General features: G+C 30.8%; 1 protein-coding gene across 2 annotated transcripts in view; it reads left to right on the top strand.

The window, feature by feature from the left end:
• The window catches only part of LOC143254412 (annexin A5-like), a 74,920-nt gene that overhangs the window by 2,342 nt on the left and 46,923 nt on the right, over positions 1-25,655 (top strand). For both annotated transcript variants that reach the window (XM_076509533.1, XM_076509534.1), the window contains exon 2: positions 9,718-9,790. In XM_076509533.1, coding sequence (XP_076365648.1) covers positions 9,743-9,790 — 48 coding nt within the window. In that variant the 5' untranslated portion in view covers positions 9,718-9,742. The remainder of the gene's footprint in view (positions 1-9,717; positions 9,791-25,655) is intronic.

Here is a 25,655-nt window from a genome sequence, read left to right as displayed (position 1 = left end):
AAGAGCATGACTGAAAGACATGACAACTTTTTATGCAAATCCTGTGTATGAGATATGTACATGATATGCTATGTTCACTTGCTCATGCTTGTGTATACCTTTTATTTCTTTAGTTTATCTTATGGAGATCTAATAACATTTATCAATTTGACTAAATTCCTTTCAGAATTGTCATAACAGGCACACAAAATATCCTAAAATAAACTTTGATGTAGCAGATGCATCAGTGTAAATCCAAAATATTTTTAAGAAATTGACTCAATTGAGTCAAGAAGCATTATTTTTACTTCAGTAAAATAATACTTGCAGATAATTAGATAATTTTTTTTCCAGGTTTCAGCAATGATTTCTTTACTGTATTAATAATTTACCACAGTAATATTTTGAATATAACCTAAAACCATGAGATTCATCAGTTTTCTATTTAAACATCACTACAACTTGTATAAATGCCCATTAAACTAGAGGATTAAGAATTCATACAGAAAAATATTGCTTTTTGTTTGATTATAGTCAACAACAATAGATGAAAAACAAGCATTTGTAAAGTTTCCTTCAAATATTGTGTGAAAAAACATTTAAAACCTTCAAATTTGTACAAGTTCTTAAAATTATTCTAGACTGTTTAAACCTAATCAGGCAAGTAGTAGTTGAACAGTTTTGGCAATGTGACCTTGTTACAAATAAAAAGTTACAAGTGGATTAAGTCTGATGGAGAACCTTTTTTTTTTTTTTAGCAACGTTATTTCTCTCAGTCATAGTAGCTACTCGTATATTTTGAGAAAAGTTGGAGAGGTAGAGATCTGTTGGCACTGTGTATATCTGAAATGCTCTGTTAATATTTTATTTTTGGATGATAAGAGTGGTATAATGTGTTACAGCTGTCTCATTTTCATAGCTATTTGATTTTAAGGTTTTTTTTTGTCAAGATGTATTTTATAAATACATATATAGTAGCTATTTTTATAATCATGAAAAACCCAACTAAACTGATCAATCTAAAAGTAGTAGGAGAAATCCCTTACATTTTTATTTTGGAAAGAGTTTTTGAAAGCTTGGAAATATTTTATAGATTAAAAACTTCTAGTCTTGTGATCTAACCTTGGTCTTTTGACAGTTGTGAGAGGTTTTAATGTGAGAATTGGGAAGAAACGAATCTGGGATTATAAATGGACAAGAGTAATGAAATCTGTAGATGAAAAGGTGAATAAAAAAGCGAGATGGTGAATAGAGATTTGTGAAGAAAATATAGACATCAGTGGAAGAATACAAGGAGGTGAATCTTTCACGTATTAAGGTTAAAAGAATGTCAGTAATGGATTTTGTAATTATGAAGGAAAGGAGATTTTATAGTGGAAGAATCATATATCTTTTGGTAGTTAGGAAAACAAAAAATAAATGTAAAAAAAACAACTTATGAAACAGAATGAGAAAAGTGGAAATGAACTGAAAAGAAAATGGAGGACTTTACAAAAAATATTTGAGAAAACAACGTGAAATGACAATGAATAGAGAAGAAATAGGTGAGACATTAAATCCATTAGATAAGGTATGGAGGAATTTAGGAAAAAAGTGAAGAAAAACCAAAGTTGATTTGATAGCATGGATAAGGGAGAGTATTACAGTTCATGAAATTTAGAAAGACATTGGAAGATAGGTAACAGCTAGAAGACATTTCATTATGTTATGTAACAAAAAGGAGAAGGTAAAGTGATCTGGGAGAATATAGGGATGAGTAACTTGTTAAAAGATATTTGGGAAGATTTTGAATGAATGCATGATAAAAGGAAAATTGAGATGAAAATAGCAAAATAATAAGAATGAAAGAAAACATTAGCGTGTTAAAAGGTCAGAAAAAGATATAAGCATGGAAAATATGATGATGATTTGGACAAAAAAGAATATGAAAAACTGGATTTAGGTATCAGCCAGAGTTTAAAAATTGGCCATTAACATTTTTTTTTTGAAGAAGTGAAGCAATGAAAACATGAACATTCCAGGAGGATTAATGAGCAGGGTTCCCTGTAAAATTGTAGATCATGATAAATGCATTTGTAGTGCATTTATGATAAGGATTTAATAAACAAAATTTTAACAATTCATGTATTTATCAATTCATCCCTTTTTTATATATTTAGGAGGTAAAAATCATGAATCTTGCATTTACAGATTGTTCTTTCAATTGCACATCATTCTAGCCTTCTGTTATTAATTGATAAAATATTTGGTGCATCATTAAAGTTGTAAATCTTGTAATCATGACTCAAATCCCTTTTATTGAATATTATTCTTGAGTTTATCTTATTCAAACAACATAAAAATAAATTAGATTCTATTTCATTGAAAAGAACCTTTGTTTGTTAGACATAAATTATTTCAACAAAGATAATTATTAGAAAGAAATATTATGTAGTCTATCAAATGGAATGGTGATGCCGCATGGAAAAAGGAGGTTCGTGGCTGATGATAAATCTTTGTTTTTTGTTGGTTTTTTTAGTTTTTTAATGACTTATAGTTGGAAAAGGTAGATATTGTAATCAGCAAATAAAGTATAGTTGAACATTGACTATCTGGATTTATTGGGACCTAGGGGTGGCTGGATATCAAAAATTGGGAGAATTGGACATTATTAAAAATCATATCTATAACATTTCCTGATGAGAAGCCAAGTTATCTTGTGATTTCCACTGGCATATTACATACAGAATCTTCACTTGTTAGATATTTTATAATGGGCATAGTTGCCTCTCTTCATACCTGTAATTTATGTGGGAGAGTTTTCCATTTAGGCCTGATTTTATATTTATTATAGATAGTCTATTAATGTTTCTAGTTTGTTCACACAATTATTAGCCTATGAAAAGTGAGCTGAAATATTTTCTGTATAAATTTTCAGTACATATATACCATGTTATAAGTTAGTTTGTTAGCCATTAAGAGCTTATCTTAAATTTTGGATTACCTCTTAGTTTTTCATTAAAATTTACAGCTTTTTCACAAAGAACTGGGCCTGAGATGGGCTTAACAAGTGATTGCTTTTGTAAAAATACACATGCTAACAGTGTGATGCCCACTTTCTCATTTTCTGGGTTTATTATTGTTTTCTGTGCAGAATTTTCATCGTTTTCCTTCAAAACAAACATAATTTGAATTGAGTTGCTATGTTTTTAATGCCTGACTTTATTGAAGTTCTAACTTATATTTTCATGCTATGCTTTTATCAGATTCACTTATTTTTTAACTTGTTCATGATGTCTGCTTTGTTACTCAATGAAAGAACCACTCTTTTACATTTTGTAAACATTTTCACCTCAACAAAGAGTATCTTTGATTAAAAAAATTAAATGTTTTTAAGTTTAAGGAAGCAAAATGCATCAGAGCTAATGATTGTCTGGCAAGTCCTGCTCATTACCAATGAAATGATCCAAGTATACTAAGAAATGTTTAACATTTTTGTGATTTTTCCCAAATAAAATGCACAAAAGTACTTACAAATTTTTAATTTGCAAAAATTGATACAGATAATTAGTGTTCTGCTGTATTAAAATAATCTGTTTAATAATACTGATGTAGCTGAAACTTTATATAAAATGGAACATTCAACAATAATTCAAATTCAAAAATTAAAAATGTATTTTTACCCAGTCCAGATGGGTTCTCTACTGGTAAAGCAGTAAGTCTTTGGATTTAAAATGCTAAACTCCAGAGGTTTGATTGCCCTTGGTGGACTTAGCAGATAGCCTGATGTGCCTTTGCTATAAAACACACACACACACATACACTAGTCCTGATGGTGTTAAAAGTTCTCATTTGAAATCTTTCTGAAAAATAAATTTGATGTAAATTGACTATTTAACAGAATCATGGTCAGAATACTGTTTGATATTCTGAATGCTAAAATCAACATATCATAAACTTGCCCATAATGCACTAATACAAAAAAAACTATATGCTTTCATTTTTGACTTTGCGAACACTCGCACAGTGAATCAAAAAACATTTATTTTAAAATAATGCAGAAGACTGGTATTATAGAGAATTCTAATAGTGATGCATTTCTAGGGAACTAAAAATACAGAAAAAAATAGAAGGTTGACAAATTGGTGAATTATGGACATCAGTTGTACAAGGTTGTTTGTTGGGTCCAGTTTATTTTATGAATTATATAAGAGATTTTGAAGAAGAGTGGGTGGCAAATAAAGTTGCAGCTGATTTTGTGAAGATGGCAGATGAAAAGGAGTGATGTACATTATATAATGTTGAAGGAAGGTTATTAAAAGTATTTCAAATGGATATTGTTAGCAAGTACAGCTATATATTGTTCATTATTAAAAGTATTTCAAATGGACATTGTTAGCAAGTACAATTATATATTGTTCATTATTAAAAGTATTTCAAATGGACATTGTTAGCAAGTACAACTATATATTGTTCATTATTAAAAGTATTTCAAATGGACATTGTTAGCAAGTACAATTATATATTGTTCATTATTAAAAGTATTTCAAATGGACATTGTTAGCAAGTACAATTATATATTGTTCATTATTAAAAGTATTTCAAATGGACATTGTTAGCAAGTACAACTATATATTGTTCATTATTAAAAGTATTTCAAATGGACATTGTTAGCAAGTACAATTATATATTGTTCATTATTAAAAGTATTTCAAATGGACATTGTTAGCAAGTACAACTATATATTGTTCATTATTAAAAGTATTTCAAATGGACATTGTTAGCAAGTACAGCTATATATTGTTCATTATTAAATGTATTTCAAATGGATATTGTTAGCAAGTACAATTATATATTGTTCATTATTAAAAGTATTTCAAATGGACATTGTTAGCAAGTACAATTATATATTGTTCATTATTAAAAGTATTTCAAATGGACATTGTTAGCAAGTACAACTATATATTGTTCATTATTAAAAGTATTTCAAATGGACATTGTTAGCAAGTACAACTATATATTGTTCATTATTAAATGTATTTCAAATGGATATTGTTAGCAAGTACAACTATATATTGTTCATTATTAAATGTATTTCAAATGGATATTGTTAGCAAGTACAACTATATATTGTTCATTATTAAAAGTATTTCAAATGGATATTGTTAGCAAGTACAACTATATATTGTTCATTATTAAAAGTATTTCAAATGGATATTGTTAGCAAGTACAACTATATATTGTTCATTATTAAAAGTATTTCAAATGGATATTGTTAGCAAGTACAGCTATATATTGTTCATTATTAAAAGTATTTCAAATGGATATTGTTAGCAAGTACAACTATATATTGTTCATTATTAAAAGTATTTCAAATGGATATTGTTAGCAAGTACAGCTATATATTGTTCATTATTAAAAGTATTTCAAATGGATATTGTTAGCAAGTACAACTATATATTGTTCATTATTAAAAGTATTTCAAATGGATATTGTTAGCAAGTACAACTGTATATTGTTCATTATTAAAAGTATTTCAAATGGATATTGTTAGCAAGTACAACTGTATATTGTTCATTATTAAAAGTATTTCAAATGGATATTGTTAGCAAGTACAACTATATATTGTTCATTATTAAAAGTATTTCAAATGGATATTGTTAGCAAGTACAACTATATATTGTTCATTATTAAAAGTATTTCAAATGGATATTGTTAGCAAGTACAACTATATATTGTTCATTATTAAAAGTATTTCAAATGGATATTGTTAGCAAGTACAACTATATATTGTTCATTATTAAAAGTATTTCAAATGGACATTGTTAGCAAGTACAACTATATATTGTTCATTATTAAAAGTATTTCAAATGGACATTGTTAGCAAGTACAACTATATATTGTTCATTATTAAAAGTATTTCAAATGGACATTGTTAGCAAGTACAACTATATATTGTTCATTATTAAAAGTATTTCAAATGGACATTGTTAGCAAGTACAACTATATATTGTTCATTATTAAAAGTATTTCAAATGGACATTGTTAGCAAGTACAACTATATATTGTTCATTATTAAAAGTATTTCAAATGGACATTGTTAGCAAGTACAACTATATATTGTTCATTATTAAAAGTATTTCAAATGGACATTGTTAGCAAGTACAACTATATATTGTTCATTATTAAAAGTATTTCAAATGGACATTGTTAGCAAGTACAACTATATATTGTTCATTATTAAAAGTATTTCAAATGGACATTGTTAGCAAGTACAACTATATATTGTTCATTATTAAAAGTATTTCAAATGGACATTGTTAGCAAGTACAACTATATATTGTTCATTATTAAAAGTATTTCAAATGGACATTGTTAGCAAGTACAACTATATATTGTTCATTATTAAAAGTATTTCAAATGGACATTGTTAGCAAGTACAACTATATATTGTTCATTATTAAAAGTATTTCAAATGGACATTGTTAGCAAGTACAACTATATATTGTTCATTATTAAAAGTATTTCAAATGGACATTGTTAGCAAGTACAACTATATATTGTTCATTATTAAAAGTATTTCAAATGGACATTGTTAGCAAGTACAACTATATATTGTTCATTATTAAAAGTATTTCAAATGGACATTGTTAGCAAGTACAACTATATATTGTTCATTATTAAAAGTATTTCAAATGGACATTGTTAGCAAGTACAACTATATATTGTTCATTATTAAAAGTATTTCAAATGGACATTGTTAGCAAGTACAGCTATATATTGTTCATTATTAAAAGTATTTCAAATGGACATTGTTAGCAAGTACAGCTATATATTGTTCATTATTAAAAGTATTTCAAATGGACATTGTTAGCAAGTACAGCTATATATTGTTCATTATTAAATGTATTTCAAATGGACATTGTTAGCAAGTACAGCTATATATTGTTCATTATTAAATGTATTTCAAATGGACATTGTTAGCAAGTACAGCTATATATTGTTCATTATTAAATGTATTTCAAATGGATATTGTTAGCAAGTACAACTATATATTGTTCATTATTAAAAGTATTTCAAATGGATATTGTTAGCAAGTACAACTATATATTGTTCATTATTAAAAGTATTTCAAATGGATATTGTTAGCAAGTACAACTATATATTGTTCATTATTAAAAGTATTTCAAATGAACAGATAAAATAGTCGTGTACAAAAGTCTAGAGGGCACTTAATGTAGGATGAAGTACAAGAAGAGAAATAGAATGAAAAATCTAAAAAAGAAAATTAAACTTTAAGATGTACTGTTTGGATGAATACATGGGGCCAAAATATGAGAATGAAAAAAGGAAGAGAACCTTGAGAAGTTGCAAAGAAGATATAAACTGTAGATACTGAAAACTTGGTAGGAATGTACTGCAATATATTCGTAGCACAGGAAGGCATGAGGACTTTAACACATACACAAGTGGAGATAAAAAAAACTTTGTTGTACATTTTAGAATTACTGAGTTAAACTGGAGGAACAAAGAATTGTGTGATGGGAAAATAAGAGAAACAGAAGCAACAGAAAGATAAGGATAAAAACAGAATTGGTCCCCGAGTCCAAGTTCTTGGGGCTTATCTTTGACCGTAAGTTGACCTTTATACCACACTTAAAGCAGCTACGGGTCAAATGCACAAAAGCACTGAACATCCTCCGTGTCTTCTCTACTGCCAGTTGGGGAGCAGATCAATGTTTTATGTTAAAGATATATCGTGCTCGTATTTGTTCAAAATTCTACTATGGATCAATGGTCTATGGCTCTGCCAGACCCTTGGTCTTAAAGATGCTGGACACCATTCATCATCAAGGACTTCAACTCTGCACTGGGGCTTTCTGCACCTCCCCAGTTCAGAGCTTATATGTGGAATTTCATGAACCTTTTCTGCATCTTCGCTGTTTTCAACTGTCTTTACTGTATTCTTCGAAACTTTGCTCCTTACCAAAGCATCCCATTTGGGGATGTTTTCTTTCCTCAGTGGGCCTTACTTTTTCAAAACAGATGATCTGCCATTGCTCCTTATGGCCTTTGCAACCAGGCGCAATTGGATAAATTGGGTCTGTCCTTGGAAAACATTGCAGAATCCACTGGTCAGCCCATCTCCCCCATCGTTTCCTTTTATGTATTTTACTAAATTTAATTTATTTTTACCTTTTTACTCGACTTTTGGTGTAGATCGCCTAGCTGCTTTGTGCCATAAAACACTGAATCAATCAATCAAAAACAAATTGCTAGGATTTGAAATTGCATTAAAAATAGAAAGTAGAAATGTGTAAATATATCAAAGTTTGAAAAATAAGAGTCAGAAGATGAACAATTAGATAGTAATTATTTTAATATTAATGTAAGTTTTGTACATTCTCTTTATGAATTAAATTTGATTTGTATTAGGATTGGTATTATGATTATATGGAAGGTATTAATCAAAGAATTATGAACTCTTTTCTTTAAGGGAAAATATGCTAAATCACATATATCTTTATAAAATTGTTGTGAAATGTAAGAAGTAGGTGGTAGAAAAGGTGGTGTTCATGAATAAGTATTTTAATGATTTGGAAATTTAATTAATGAAATATAACAGGGAGATTATTTGAAACCTTTTGGTATTAGTAACAACTATGTGTAGCTTTTTTTGTTTTGGACGATAATTTTTCTTAGTATACTGATGATAATATACACAGTTAAATAATATTGAGAAAAATTTCCAAAGATTGGCGAGTGGTCCAGTTTGTGAAAAACGATTTCCAGTGAAGAAAAGTTTTAAAGTGTGAGGCACGTGGTTTGAAATTTTCATAAAGACCACCTTAAGTAAGAGTTGAATTGATATTATGAAGGGAAAGAAAAAACTAAATATGATTGTTCTCATTTTTAATTATTATTGGAGGGTGACCTCAATCGGTTATATTGCCTTCCTTTACATTGTGTTTTCATAAACTGTAAAATTGATCTCATTTAAGTTTGAGAATATTGTGACAATGTTTAAGGAATTTTAGATGGGAAAAAATTGTCATATGAGTGTGAAAGAAGTAGGTTTACTTTAGTGTTCTACAAATTGGTTTCCTGTTTGCTATTTTTGTAGGAGTAGTGAAATGGAAAAACTGCATACAGAAATTTAAACATTAGGGATAACAGGTTTTGGTAACTTAGCAACTTTCTTGTTTTTTAGCAAAATAGTTTTTCTGCAAAGAATTTCAAAATGTGTAAGGGTTTGTTCATTGTTGTAGTTTACACTGTTAGTTTAACTTGTGTAAAATATTTGTCTATGTGGTGTGTAGGGGTACAATTCTTATCATTTTGATACTTTGGTAGGTTGTTTTACTATGTGGAAGTGATGTGAGAAAAGTAGATGGCCGTTAACATCTTGCTCTTTCTTATGTTTTATTGATTTTTCTATTGTAGAAAGTTAACAATTATTTTTATGTCCTTATTCATAGTTCCTTTTTTGTTATGTTTTGCTTCTAATTTACTGACTCCATTGGTATTACAATGATAATGCAATTAAAAATAAATTGTGTTAATCAAAGAATTTCACGGTTGTGTTTATGCCTCTAAATGTGATTGCTGTCTGTGTTTACAGTTAGCACTGTTTAATAGTTGTATTGATAATGTGACAAATTAAAGGTATTTGGAAGGATTTTGTTTAAACTTTTGTTATTTTATTCAGGTAAATATTTTTGAATGTAATCCTAATTTTGTTTTGTTTTTTTTATACAGAAGAATGTACATCTAAGAAAATAAAATGAGTTATCCATATGGATCTGGTTACCCATGTCAGCCAGGGTCACAGGTTTGTGTAATTGTTATATTACAGTAGAGCTAATTCAGTAATATATTGTTCAATAGGTAACAAATTCATAATTAGGCTTAACTATCATTATGTATGCATTCCACTGGATAATTAGTTGAAATAGTACATGAGCTTGTCTTTTCCAGCAATCATGCTAAATTTTTTGTCCATGTGTTTCAAAATGTACATGTTTGGCTTTTGCTAATTTTGTTGAAATTAAACCCAAAAGGCATTGAACAGATTATTCATTGATTTTTAAGAAATGCAGACCATGTACTTTGAATTGTTTTTAAGCATGTATGAGGTATGTTTATTTTAATCATGAATATACACCAGTGTTATATATAGATCAAGATTATATATTGTTCCAAAATTACAATAACTTATTTAACTAATATGAAAAATAAAATGGCTGATTAAAATTTAAAATTGTGTTGTATTAAGTTTGATTTGTGACTTGTAGAAATTTTGTTTTCTTAAAGAAATAAGTTTATGGTTTATTACTTGAATTTGATAAATATTACCTAAGTTTAAAATAAAATTATGTTAAATTTAATCCATTTATGCTGTAGAACTGGTTTTCTTTAAAATATTCTTAATTTCTTAATAATTACATTCATGTTATTTGATATCACATTTAAAAGAAAAGTATGTATGTGTGTTTTCTTATAGTAAAGTTGCATCTGACTATCTGCTGAGCCCACTGAGGGGAATCGAACCCCTGAGTTTAGCATTGTAAATCCATAGACGTACCACTGTACTAGTAGGGGGGGGGCATGAAAAGTAAATACTAAGTAATGAGATTTGGATTGTATCAGTTGTATAACTTGCATTTTGATTGATGTAAAACAACAATCTTGTAACTAAATTAGAAGAAAAAAAGAACATATCTTGAATTCTAATTTTATGCCATATCTCTTCAAATATCATTTAAAGATAAATAAACATCTAAAGTAAAGCAGAACATATAGTGGTTCAACACACCTCGTTTCTTTTCAAAAGAATCAAAATATGGATGTATGACTGAGAATGTTGCACTCTTTGACCAGGATGGTTTATATTCACTGTAATGATTTTATTGTTACCATCATGAGCATGTGAAAATGATTATATAGCACTAAGAAGAACTCTGGTACAATGATTAGTTACTAACAGTGAAATATTTATTGTTCTCGAAGTGATTTGAAAATGTTAATACAAAACAAACATCATGAAAATGTGTGGTAGTTGAAATTACTGCTTTTAACAAGTCATTATAATATAGAGATTTTTATTTATTTTGATCATACGTAATGTGTTTATATACACATACAGATTTGCCCGATGTACTAACTGGCAAGATTATAGGGAATATGATTTTCCTCATTATCTATAATCTGTTTATAACAAACTTGTTTTATGCCAGCCTGTTACTCAAACATACAAAGAAAATGTAAATATGAGAATAGTAATATGTAACAGACACATTCTGAAACATACCATCCCCTGACAATAGATTCTTTGACATTGGTTTTGTCTGTGTAAACATTGGCCTCACATCTCCAGTTTTTTTATATCCTGCTTAAATGCCAACTTTTCCACCCTTGGCAATGCACCCTCTGTCCTGGTACTGTATATGCAACTTGCTTAGATAATGCGATCACAGTTTTCTCTGAAGTGTTATGGATTGTGATTTTTATGCCACCTTGTGGATTTCAGTATAATTATAATTTCTTCCCCAGAAAAAACAAACTGAATTAGACATAATATTTGCAGGTATGAATTCCTTTATTGTTGTTGTCAGCCAGGAGGCTAATCTGACCTCCCCTGCTTCTCCTTTGTTACCTGGCATCTCTCTACGGTAAGGGAAAGTCACTTTTAGTTGGGGCTGTGTATGTTTTTATCCATTGAGACGGAGACATTCTTTTGGCCAGGAGTGCTTTCTCGTAGGACCTGCAAAGTTGTCTTTTTTGTTGATCCCCAGGAAGAATTTAGATTCTGGTTTCTGACACTTTTCTAAGTCAGCTTCTCACAAGTCTAATTTGGATCTGCTACTACCATTTTTCTTCAAGTAATCATTTGAATTTGTGAGATTTTGGGGTTTTACTTTGCTCCCTTTGAGTCTATTCCCTTGTTGGCAGGAAAGCACTATTTATTTTCTCCTTCCTAATTTTTTCTGATTCAGGCTTGGAGGTTTACTGTTTTATTATGTGATGGAATAAATAGACCTTGTGCTCTATCTTGTCTGTTTGCTTGCCTTGGTTTTTCTGTCTCCTGGTGGATGTATAATTTTTGGCTGCTTACATATTGATGTCATGAGTTGGAGTTGTTGGCATGTTTGTAGACTTCTTTTCTCTCTTCCCTTAAGTCCTACTATATCCTGATAGGTCCTTTTTTCCTAAGTCTCTGGCAACTGGAGAAGGGGATACACCCTTCTCTACAATTCTTTTGCCATCTATTTCTGACCTCTGGAGTTGACTGTAATATGATAATTTGTTTTGACCTGTCAGGTCCACGATTGTTATGTAACCCATTTTATCTCTTATTTTGTGGTGATTTTCTTGACTGTATATTCCTTGTTACTCTTGATTTTCTCCATTTCTTTACAGGTAAATTTCAAACTATCCATTTTGCATATTTTGGTCTTCTGAGTTATGTCTTATCAAATACAGCACATTTGTCTTTTTCTGCTCATTTCATTTATTCATTGAGGAACATTATATAGGTCAGTCTTCAGACTTACCCTAGTACTTTCACCTTTTTTAACATTTTCAGGCAGTTTTCTTTTGAGAGTTTTCCCCTAACCCATGGCCATTTTTAACAATATCTACTGAATTATATGGAGGAGAGAGGGTACTTTTGTCACAATCTTGGTTCTCTTAATTTTATAATGTCCCTTACATCTTCCTTTCATTGGATCCACTTTGTTGTAAGTGTTGCTTAGACAAGTATGCTTTTCTCAATCCAATTCTACACTAGCAACCAATTGAATTATTCTTACAACTGATTGCAACAGGCTGTGCAGAAATGGGGTGTTCCATACACCCATCAAGGTTATTAACAGATGGTATTACCTTAATTTTATGGATTGCTACTCATGGGCAATTATAAGTAGAGCTAAAGGGGAATCTACTGATGATTGTATTAAATAAATCGGGGTTGGTTTGCTTTTAAAAATAGGGAAGATGGTTTACCTATTGCACTGTTTCTAGAGTGCTGTCCCTGAGGACTCTCCAGTATGCATTTCTCCCATATTCTACTAGTGGATTTAGGGAATTCTTGTCACATAAAGTTTCTAGTCACTGGGTTGGTGGCCAGAGACTTTTTCTCCAGAGTGTTTGAATGTGTTCCTCCACTCTTGAAGAAGAGAGCAAATATGGTGGCTTTTCTACTTGGATCCTTGGATTTTTTTTTCAGATATCAGTAGGAGTGGCACCAGCCTCTGCAGGACTACTCATAATTCCGATTCAGATTTGACATTATGCTATGTGGTTGGGGGGTGCATGGTCTTTCTCTTTGATCATTGTTGATTTATCTTATCAATACATTTATTTTTTATTTGTACATACTGGTATCAGCTTAAATTATTCTTCTGCAACTGTAAAACCTACTAACTAAATAGTCCTGCCAGCAGTCTTCTTGTGTTTGTATCTTTTGTTTTCTGTCTCCTAGTTTATCACATATTCATGTATTTGAGATCTTTAAAGATGTATGACTGTAGAATTTAAAATGTAATATATATTTATGACCAAGCAAATAACTTACAAAAACCATAACTTTGACTCCAAACCAAGCAAAAACAGGAAAGGTTTGTCAAAACATAATCCACAAGTTTGTTTGTTTATTTACAAAATGGGACAGTAAAAGGTAGTTTGTATTTCTGAATTGCATTGTTTTTCTGTCACTGAAGCAGAATTTTGCTGGCTAAGCTGAGATGTTCACAGCATGTCACTGACTATGATGATTTACAATCAATGTGGCTGCCCTTGCATCCTCATATCATGCAGAAAGTAATTCCTTAAATGCAGTTTAGGTCACGATCAAGGGTTCTAAAACTCTTTCTGGTAGTTTGAATTTTCTAATAAGTATCCAGTTTTGTGACTTAAGCATTAAAAAACTATTTCATAGCTGAACTAGTTTTTTTAATGCTTCAATCACAACATAGTTCAAAATTGTCATATTACTGTATGTTTAACATCACAAGTTTAGGCCAATTAGAATAAAAATGTTAAAGTCACGTCAACTATGAAGTAATTTGTGAGCTTCTCTGTATATACAAACAGCAGCTGATAGCATGGCCAATATCATGAGGTATAACAACAAGAACAGAATGGTAAAAAATGAAAGAATCTGTAATGGGCGTAAAACAGCAGGCACCGTGACAGGGTTCACACGGACTCGGGGATAGAGGTAATGAAATAAAATTACATTCACCTTAGGGAAAACTATTAGGAAGATTACATTCCCTCATCTAAAGGTACATTTCCTAAATAATTGTTTGTTTTATTATTTATCCATGCAATATGTTCACTTTCATTGATCATAAAGAATAGATGGACCATGCATTCCAGATTGAGAAAGCCACCTGAAAAGATGAAATTCCTCAAGCAATGTTAAAGTCCTTGGGAACGCGAGACTGTAATAATTTGATCCCTGGGATTCTTAACAAGCCCTCTCAAAGCTCGTGTTGTGGGTGCTTTCAAGCATCAGTGTGTTGGTGTCCATTGAACATGAAGGACTGGGATGCTTTCACCATTTTTGGTGTTTGTTCACCTGTGAAGTGACGTTTCAAATCCCCTAGCTTGATTGAAAAGGGTGCAGAGTGGAGTGTATTTGAAAGGGCAGGTTTGTACACAGAAGCTCAAGGATTTTGGCTTTTATTATACCTCAGGATTAGGCAATTCTATACTTTTATATTAAGATTTAAAAGGACTCTCACACTATCATCTTGGGTGATGTTACCAGGTTAGATAAGTATCTGCTGCAGAACCTGAAATAGGCAAATGAAATGTGAAAGATAAATGTCCTCTGTTATTCATTATTTTGTCTTTTATTTTTAATTTTATGGTTATATATCTACATTACTACTGACTTATAAAAGTATGTAATCTGAAGGCCTCGTTTGACAACTCAGATTTATTTCTTCATTTAATTTAAGAGTAGAGGTATCTTGAAACAAGTTTTACAATAATTCAGTTATTGGTTTTTCAAAGATAAATGAAATTCTTGCACTTAAATCCAAGTACTTGTACAAGTCATTTAACCCCTGTGGAATCTTGTCCACTTTTGGCACACACTAAAAGGCATTCCTACAGCCCAATGCAAAATGGAGGTCATGGCAATGCATGATGATGACAGGTCCTAAGGCTTCTTGTAAGAGAGCACCTGTACCATTGGTCTTTCATGCAAAGCTTGATGCCCCATCTGATGTAATATTAGTTCACTTTGTCAGTCAAATGTCCTCTTCTTCTGGAACTGTTAAAGTTGTCTCTTTGTTAATTTATTTTATACCTCTGACCATTTCCTTGTCTGCTCAAAACTTCCTTTGTGTTGTACTTTATTAATGAATTTTATGATTATACCCAAGTTATTTATGGTGTCTTCATATGTTAATCCATAATTGAAAGTGAATATCAGTGAAGTAAAGCTTGAAGTAATCCATGGGTACTGTAAATGGTCATTGTTGACTCATAAGTATAATGTTTACATGTCTAGGTTCTTACAAAGTGTCTTAGGACTAACAATAGTAGATTTATTTCTTAATTTTAGGAACATATCATTCTATCAATTAAACAAATAGAAATCCAACAAATTTTTGAAAGTCATACTAGTGCTCTCTAAACTTATCCAGCCATTCTCCATATCACATTATTGAATTCCTGATTCAAAGTTGCAAAGGCTTGGGCTATGTTATGACTAAAACACTTTGTCACAATTTTCATTAAAATAATATATATACATTGCACATAATGGATAACAGTTATTGTAACAGAGAGGTTAACACAAGGTGTTTCAACTAACTTCTTTGCTTGTGATTGAAACGAAAAGTTGCTATTTAAACTAGCAATTACAATACTCATAAATTTACTTTGAAATTTCTCTGGAACAAATTACTGGACAACTTCCTTCAAATAAATTCTGTTCTAAATCTTCAATATTTCTCAGTGATTTAAGGTACAAAAAGTATTTGGTGACAACAGATAGTTCTTCCATTTTAGCCCATTGTGGAATGTGACATTTTATGACAACTTCTGCCTTATGTCATGCTACATGTAGAATTGAGAATTGATGATTCCAGAGCAGCAACTTGCATACTATGTAAGATTGTGAAGGTACTGGAATGAGAGAAAATACACTCTCTTTATATGGAGATGTTTGTGGAGTTGGTCTTTTACAACCATTTGTGAGTGTAGCCTGTGATACAAATATTAGATTTCCTCTGTTTATTCCATTCGTATTTAATATAATAGGCAGGTAAGTTTGCTAAGCAAGATTTTAGAGGGTGTATATTCTAGATTTTAAACTGCATGTCATAGGATTTTTTAAATACTAAGTTGTAGAATGTGGAAGATTGTCAAACACAAAGAAACAGGGTTGGGTAGGAAAAGAGAAGTGCTGGACACACTACCCCTTTGAAACAGTGAAACTAGGACAGTGCCTTTCCATGCTGTCAGAGTCTTCAGATGTGAGTAGCTCATTGCCTGCTAACATCCTTTGTTATAGCTGTTTGGGCATTGTGTTTCACCTTATTTCAACAACTCCACTGTCATTTTTCATATCAAATTACAGGGAGGCACTCACTCTGGATTTCTGCTTTCCTGTCTTAAGCATGACTTTTGTGCTTGTGACAACAGCATCTGGTTGTTGGCCTTATATATATACTGGTCTTCTGGAAGCTGTGAATTCATTAACAGAAGAAATTTATTGGTCAAAATAATACAGAACCTATCAAATATTGTTATGGATATGTTGATATGTTTCTCTGTTCAGTCTCCAAATGCCAGCTCCATAATTTTGTAGTTCTTAAGTTCACAAAACACATTTTAACTTTACTGTGGAGTATTTATACTTAAATATTGATAAGTAACAGCATACATTTCTTCAATATTTTCAGAAAACTGAGTCATTGTGATTAGTGTAAAGGTAACATTTCTGAAATTAACATTTTCTTCATCTAGGTAAGTATTTTGTATATAGATATTTACCTCCGCAGAACCACACATCCTTCCTCTTTACTTTTGGTGTGTTGTTTTGTTCTGTTAAGAAGAGCTTTTGGAATATATAAGGTGCTCATGAGTATGGAGGATGTGTTGCCTTTTTTTTATGAAAATCCATAGTCTGTCACTAACATAGACTGGCATAGTACAAATTGCTTTGTGTGGGAGTGAAATTTTTGGGTAAAGGTTTTTTTTTATATATGGATGTTCTGAAATTTTTTTAGAAGTGGAACAAGGTATTAGCTATTTATTCTGTGGAGAGGTATGTATCTGAAATACATTTTCAGGTAAGGAAAGCATTAACTTTGACAAAGCAGAGACTAATAATATGAAGTTGTTGTAACTTATTTATTAATGAAGTATAACTCTTAAGTCATGCATGTAACTAGGATTTTTTTAGGAGGGGGGGGTTCACTTTCATTCCACAAAATGAAAGTCTTTTGAAAAATATTATACAAACGTTTTTTAAAAGAAAATATTTGTGTTATCACCTGAGATTCTTAGTTTTAAAAGCTATTGTATAATGCAATATGAGCCCATTTTTTAATCATCTATAAATTTCTCTCGATACATTATTATTTTACAATATTAAGTATAATGTAGTTACATGGATATATAACATATTTCACATGTAAAATGTTAAGTTATTAATATTATATAAGAGTTCTTGACTAAGAGTTGTGTTTTACTAAACCAATACCATATATTTTTTAACAAGTTCAATTGATGAAGTAGTTCTGTTTAATTCAGGCCTTAATATTTGGTTTGCTTTAGTTTTATGCAAAGCTTCTTCAATGCCATTTGTGCTAGCTCCATAATTTGATATTAAAAGACCAGAGGAAAGGCAGCTAGTCCACACCACAAACTCTTGGAACTCTATGTTCCAATCCCTTTAGATGAAATGTTTACAACTAGCAACTGAATTAATTTATTCTGGTGGAATAATGGAACTGGACAAACTAATTTTGTGTTTCAAACAGCTATTGAAATTTGCTGCTAAAGTGGAATTACATTTAACACACCATATGGTAATTTGTAGAGGAAGCTGAGTGTAAAACAACTTATCTATAATGTAATGAAAATAACCAGCATCACAATTACAACTGTATGCAGGTAGACATCCTAATTTTGTTTGAAACATATGGGAATATGTAGATGACGTTGCAAGTGCCAAAAATCCAGCATTAATGGGGCTACACTACTTGGATGGTCATGCAATGTTAGTGAAAAAATAATTGCAATTTTCTTTTTTTAGATTTAAGGACAGAAAGTTGTCTTTAATAACATCACATGTGGTTTATGGACTTAACTCTTACTGATACATCTCTTGTTATATTGTATCTATCACAAGATGGCCAAAAAACACACATGGACATGAGTGAGCAAATTTGTTAAGTGACAGCAAATCTAGTAAAAGATATGTTATTCTAAGTTGTGACATAGTAATGTATGCATCCTTTTTTAAGATCCAGTGAAAATATAAAAATATAATCAGATGGGTGGGTTATTAAATGTTACTTTTACTTTGCTGTTATTTTTTTAAAACAAAGATTAAGGTAATATTCTACATCTTAAACAGTTGATAGATTGAAATGAGAGCAAACAAGATGACTGAGTTAATCCTGAGCCAGTTAAAAAGAAAATATAGAACTTTAAAGAATATGAAGGATTCTGGGCCAGATATTTTCCCAAGGGTTTTAAATGAGGTTCAAGATTGGATATGTGATCCTCTTATGACTGTATTTTGTCCACCTGTGAATACTGGGCAAGTACCAGAGGATTAAAAGTTAACTGATGTAACTGTTTTTTTCAAGGGAGGGGATAAAAATTGTCCCAGTAATTGTAGCCCCATTAATCTTACATCAGTTTTGGGAAAAAGTTTGGAAAATCTGATTAAAGATGTTTTGTAGTCATTTAGCATAGTTTGGAATTATACTGGATAGTCAACATGATTTCTCCAAGGGAAAATCTTGTCTTACAAATCCTTGATATTCTTACAAAAGGTCACTACTTACAAAATTTAGGGTAAGTGTGGATCTGCTGGATGTGAATTTTCAGAAAGCACTTGACAAGGTGCTACATATCTGCCAGTACTTTTCTTCAAACAACAAACTTTATTACTTAATAGGTCAAAACCATGTAGTATAAATGCATATTATAGATTCAAACTGAAGTTATTATTTAAAGCATCTAAAGCTCAGTACAACCAGTTTCGGTTTGTTTAAGTAAACGCTTCCGAAGAAGCTGTTAAGGGAAATATCGAGTCTCTAATTAAACAGAAACAACATTTTGGTCTTAAAAGGTTGTTTATTTCAAGTATTAGCATTTAAGCAATTTATTAATTTGTGGAAAATCTGTCACTGTGGAAATACATGAGCATATTCTCATACACTGATATGCTGCATGGTGTGAGATATGTGCATTCAGAAGCATAGCTAAATAGTTTTTTTTTTTTTTTTTAGTACATTGGTCAAACAAATGTTCATACACCTTTCAAATATGCATTTATTATACAAAAAATACATTAGTCACAAAGATATAATACCCTAAAAACTACTGAAATTTACCTGGTTTACTAGCTCAGCTGATAACATGGTTAGAAAAATTATTTTACTGCTATGAACAACAAATTTGCTTGCACACACCTTAGCCACTTTACACCTACTCTTTACATGTATGGACTGGATTTCTACAGCAAACAAATAATATTCAAATTTAAAAGACTGAAACAAAACTGTGCTTTTGGATATATTATAATAATCACTTAGTGAAGAACAAAGTAAGTGTTTTGTTTATTCTTTTAAAGTAGTGTACCTGGGAAGTAACTATTCTGCTATCTAATTATGAATTTTCCTAGTACATACTTTTGAACAAATTTTAATTTTATGGGTGGAAGTAGGGCTTGTATTTTCCAAGCCAACTGCTTTATTGTGTGTATGCCTTCAGTAATATAACACTGGTTATGTTTATGGCATTTAAGAAGAAAACAATATACACCCTTGTTGGCATTGTCTGGTAGTTGTGGTGGTTGCCTTATGAATTACATATGGATCATGGATTGGTACCTAGTGCCACAAAACCTGTTCATTCTTTGAGGCGTAAGGTCGTTATAAGTGGACTACAGGCTTCTGTTGGTAGCTCAAAATTAGATGCCTTAATAGCTTTCCCATAATTAAAGAAGATGAAGAAAAAATAATGACCCCTCTCTTGGATGAAAGGTTAAACATATTTAATGGCAACAAGTTAAGAACCTCAAAGTTATATCACATCTCTCCTAATCATCAAGTGTCTCTCAAACCAAAGCTTAAAAAAATTGAATCAAAAATATTAATGAGAGATTTTAAGAAATATTTCTTTTTTAATCAGGAACCCTAATTTTGATGTTAACTAATTTCATGAAAAACTTGAAATAATTAAAAGTAATAATGAGAAGTCATAATGACAGTTTTGCAATCATTTATATTTACAAGATAACTGAAATAATCAGGCAAAAGAAATAATCAGAAAATCTAATTTTGAGTAGTTAATCATTTGCATAAGTCATGAAAAATTTTTCCAGTGAAAATAGCACTGAGCATTATTTGTTTTATCTTTGGGAAGCTGACATTTTGTGAGTACTTTCAATACAATTTCTGGATTTATAAACAACAGTTAAAATATTGTAGCAATTTAACTTGCAACATATGGACAGGTCAAATGTTGCATGTCACAATGTTTTAAGAGTTATTTTCAAGGTTAAGGCACTCGACTCGTAACCTGAGGGTCGTGGCTTTGAATCCCATCACACCAAACATGCTCGCCTATTCGGCCATAGGGGCATTATAATGTGATGGTCATTCCCACTATTCATTGGTAAAAGAGTAGTCTAAGAGTTGGTGGTGGGTTGTGATGACTAGCTGCCTTCCCTTTAGTCTTGCACTGCTAAATTAGGGATGGCTAATGCAGATAGCCCTCAAGTAGCTTCACACAAAATTCAAAAAACAAAAAAACAAAATATTTTCAAAATGTAGTTAAAACTTTATTGTGAATGAATGCCAATAAAATTGGTATCAAAATGTTGTTTATATTTCAAATTTTAATATTATGTTTTATTTTTTTAATTATAAAGAAAAAGTTAAAAATGCTAAATAACATTTATTATGTCATATTGTATGTTCTATTGTCATATTGGTTAGTTTATATTGTATTTTGTCTAACATACAACATATGTAGTGGGTGACAAATTAGAAACTCTCATTCATTCATTCATTCATTGACAAGCTGTAATACAAAATGAGAATCTTCCACTTTTTTGATTTGCTGAATTATTTAACAAGCCTACCATGGTAGCCCCTGCCACTACTACTTTCTGTTAAAATCACTAATCTACTTATGCTTACTTCTGTTAAATATATGTTTTTAATTTGCTTGAAGTGGAAAAATGGATTTGTTATTGAAAAAGTTGAAATATTCTTTGACAGACTGTTTAGGCAGAGTATTCATGACAAAACTTAATTGAGTGGATGGCAACTGCCTTTTGTAAAGACACAAGTGTAGAGAACAAAGTTTCAAAAGTCTTCAGGCCTTGAAGACGAAAGACTGAAAGTGTTCAAAATGCTGTCCTCTACATTTGTTTCTACATTATGTTGAAATATTTTGATAAAGTTGTTGTTTGGAACAGAAATGAGATTTTGTACAATCTATATATAGCCAAGTAAATTGTGGTACTTTTATGTGTATCAGTATAGCAAATTACTAAATTTTTGGTGTTCTAGAATGTGTATTTGAAATGTACAAAAATTAATTTTCCTCCTTCCACAAGACTATCAGCTAGGCTTAGTGAATACAAGGAATATATGAAAGTCAATTTAGTTACAGTGTAATACTAGAAATCACTGTTTTACTATATGTATATTATTTTATTTATTGTTCATTGCATTAAGAAAAATAACTAAGAAGTAAGCACATATGAAATGGACAAAAAGTAATTTTCCTTCCTCCACAAGACTCACGTTAGGCTTAGTGAGTACAAAGCATATACGAAAGTCTGTTTTGTTACAGTGTAATACTAGAAATCATTGTTTCACTATATATATATATATATATATATATATATTTTTTATTTATTGTTCAGTGCTTTAAAAACAAATAGCTAAAAATTAAGTGTTTATGAGTAAAATAGTAACAATTTATATGATTATTCGTAAGCACTTACGTTGTATACCTACACTGCAAAGTTCTTATAATCACTGACAAAAGAATAACTAATACCCAAAGATGTACCAAATTTATTGGATCACCTCTGACTTTGTACAAACCCATAGCAGAAAAATATTCTTGAATTTTTATTAACTTTCATCAATTCTCCTTGCAGCTACTAACAAGCTTATATATCCTTCACCACTGTGATCTCAAATCCAAGATTAAGATAACCTCTGTGGGAATCTGAGTTTATTGTGGCTGCACATGCTTGTTTGCTGTTGACGGTATCATATTGTTTTATGTAAATAGTTAAGTGGCAGAAGCAGTCGTTCATTTCTTTGTGTTTAGCAGGTTTCTACTTTAGCCACTAATAGTTAAATAACTATAGGAAATAGATGTGAAAAGCTTAGAAGTAGAAACTCTCAGGAGAAGTACTTTGGAATTTTGTGATCAATACTGAAAAAAGGATAGAACAATACTATTTATTTTATTTTGCATTTAGTTATGGTGGTTATCAGTTCAGTCAAAATGACTGAATGTTTTTAGCGGAGAAAATTTCAGAACAAAAGTTAAAGTGATAAAGAATATTTGATATTGATTTTCAAGGTTTTAGATGTTATACAGATGAAATTTAATAATTATCAAATGAAAAAAAGTACTTCTAAACTTCCATTAAAAATCACCTTTCATTCAGAGCAGTCAACACTCTGAGATGGTCCACAGGGGTAACTTTCAGTTTGTTGAGAGGCTAAGTATTGATCTGATTCATTAACCATGTGGCTAAGAGTCTCAGCCAGTTTAAATAACCTTGTAAACATGAAACTATACATGCTATAACTGTTAATGAACTAAATTAATCTTCATGAAATTTGGCAATCTTTTAGTTAAGAGTACAAAAAGTACGCTCTTAATGATGTATTTTTAATAAATAATGTCTGTCAATTTATAAAGCCTTTAGCTGAGTCAGTCTAAGTAAAAGGTAATTTGTTTGTTTAAAATAAAAATACTTTTTCACCTTACACTTTTCATATTTCATTTATATAATCTCTAGGCTCTCCTAAATGAATATCAAAAGTTTTCCACAACCTTCTCTTATTTTCTCAAACATAACATTAACTGCATGTAAGTAAAAGTTGAAAAATACTAGATAAAATTAATGACACATTTTTTTTCTCTTTAGAATGACTGGAGTTTGTTAAAGGCAGCTATTTATCTTAAGAGCTTTAAGTCTGATATCTCTTTACAACTGTTGTTTTTGTTTAATTTTATTGTTCGATTGCTCTTTGGGCTATCTTTAAGGATGTAACAAACGATAAGTTATCAAGTGCGAGACTGCACTAAACAAAGTTCAGATTATCTGACATATATCTGATGAAATTATGGTCCACATACTGTTAAATATTGATCCATTTGTTTGGTACATGAAAGAGAGTTTACTTAAATTTTCTATACCATAATCAAATTTGGCAGAAACTAGTGCTTCAGAATCAAATCTTGACCACTCGTACAGCTCAGTCTCAAAAACTGAGAATCTAAGTGTTATCTGAACTTTGGAATCAAATGAATAACACCTGTCATATCGACGGTATTGACAAGAGGTGCAGTTTGTTGTTACACTATCTCACTAAATGAATTTCTCCCCCAAAATAATAGGCTTGAAATTTAGCAATCTTGGTTTTGTATAACAAAGCACTTTAGTGGTGGTTAGCTCACTTCTCTGAAAACTCTGGCACTGTTTACATACTTACCCAAAAACATCATCATGTACAGTTAGTACAGTATGATACTGTGTATTTGCAAGCTTTTTGAGATTACATTTTGCTATGGGATAATTTCTCAATGACTTTTACAGTAGAGTACTCTCTAAGTATATTGTAGTTTCTTAGACTAGCATTTACAGTGAAGTGACTTTATAACCAGCTCACTTTATTCAAAGATCCCAATGATAATTCATCAACTTATGAAATACTTTTCAATTTCCTAAACAAAGTTTCATTAATTGGATATGTTTGAATAATTGATGCCAGCCAATTGCCTTCCCTCTAGTTTATTCAAAATTTGCAACAGTGTAAGATAGACTTTTTAGCTTTGCCAGATAAAACAAAGATGGGTCTAACAGGCTTGATGGCAGAATTTTAATTACTTGAATAGTTGGAACAGTCACTAACCCTAAGGCTTGGCATGGCCAGGTGGCTAGGGCACTAGACTTGTAATCCGAGGGTTGCAGGTTTGAATCCCTGTTACACCAAACACGCTCGAATTTCAGCAGTTGGGGCATTATAATGTTATGGTCAATCCCACTTTTCGTTGGTAAAAGAGTAGCCCAAGAGTTGGCAGGTGGTGATGATGACTATCTGCCTTCCCTCTAGTCTTACACTGCTAAATTATGGGTGGCTTGTGCAGATAGCACTTTTGTAGGTTTGCCCTAATTCAAAACAAACCAAACCACTAACCCTCATGCTGATTATTGATTGTTTGTGTGATGGTAGATATAATCAGAAGTATGATTAATTGATTAGTGTTGGATATTAAAGACTAGTGTAAATGTTGTTGTTAATTAGTTTATTTTGTGCTCATAATTTGTTGATGTTGAGACTATTGAACATTATGTTTGCAATCCATTGATGTTGATGCTGTTAAAATTTGTAAAAGACCTAAGTTGTAGATGTATAAATAGCCATGACAAGATGAGTGGAAACAAAGTAAAAGAAAAGTTGTGAGAGAGAAGTTCATTCAGAGAAAAGTTAGAAAATATAAAGTAAACCATAGAAGGAGTGAATGGCCTGATGGTTGATATATTAGAATGAAAGTAACAGTTTGACAGAGATAAGGAGAATAATTTGTCTTGCCAAATGGCATTGTAAACAAGAAATCCATCTGTGAACTTTGACAATAGGCAGACGTTTACTGGAAGTACAAAAAGCAAATGGTTATTCGAGGTTCAGAATACAACTGAGATAACTCGGCAACAGCATAAGTGAATTATACACAGATACTATTGCAATGAGAAGAAAAAGATAAAAATAGTTCAGCTTGTCCACTGAATTCTAAAACAATTGTACTGGTCTAAGTGGACTTTTATAAGAAGAAAATAACCATGATTTCTGTAAAGATTTTTGTACATTTGTTTAACTTGTTTCAAATATATCTATGATTTTGAAAACAAGTGGATTGCATGCCATTTATTGTCAAAGTTATCACCAACAAGTTACAGTCACCTGCTGTAGAATAACCCTTAGCCTGACATACCCATATATTTACATTACTATGTATACTACCAATAAAGTATTTTCTGACAATTAGTCTATACAATGCTGATTACTACACTTGCTACTTGTAGGTAATCCTGACCAAAGTTGACAAGTCAAGTAGATTGATCTTTGTATGGAAAGGGAATCCTTTAAATCCAAAATAGTTAGCAGAATACTATTTGAAAAACCCAGTAAAAGGCTTAACCATTTGGAAAGTTAAGCATGTCCACATAGCTC

The sequence above is a fragment of the Tachypleus tridentatus genome, chromosome 6 (assembly GCF_004210375.1).
Source record: "Tachypleus tridentatus isolate NWPU-2018 chromosome 6, ASM421037v1, whole genome shotgun sequence".
NCBI lineage: Eukaryota > Metazoa > Arthropoda > Merostomata > Xiphosura > Limulidae > Tachypleus > Tachypleus tridentatus.
Note: the sequence above shows the minus strand (reverse complement) of the source record. Positions and strands in the feature narration are given on the sequence as shown.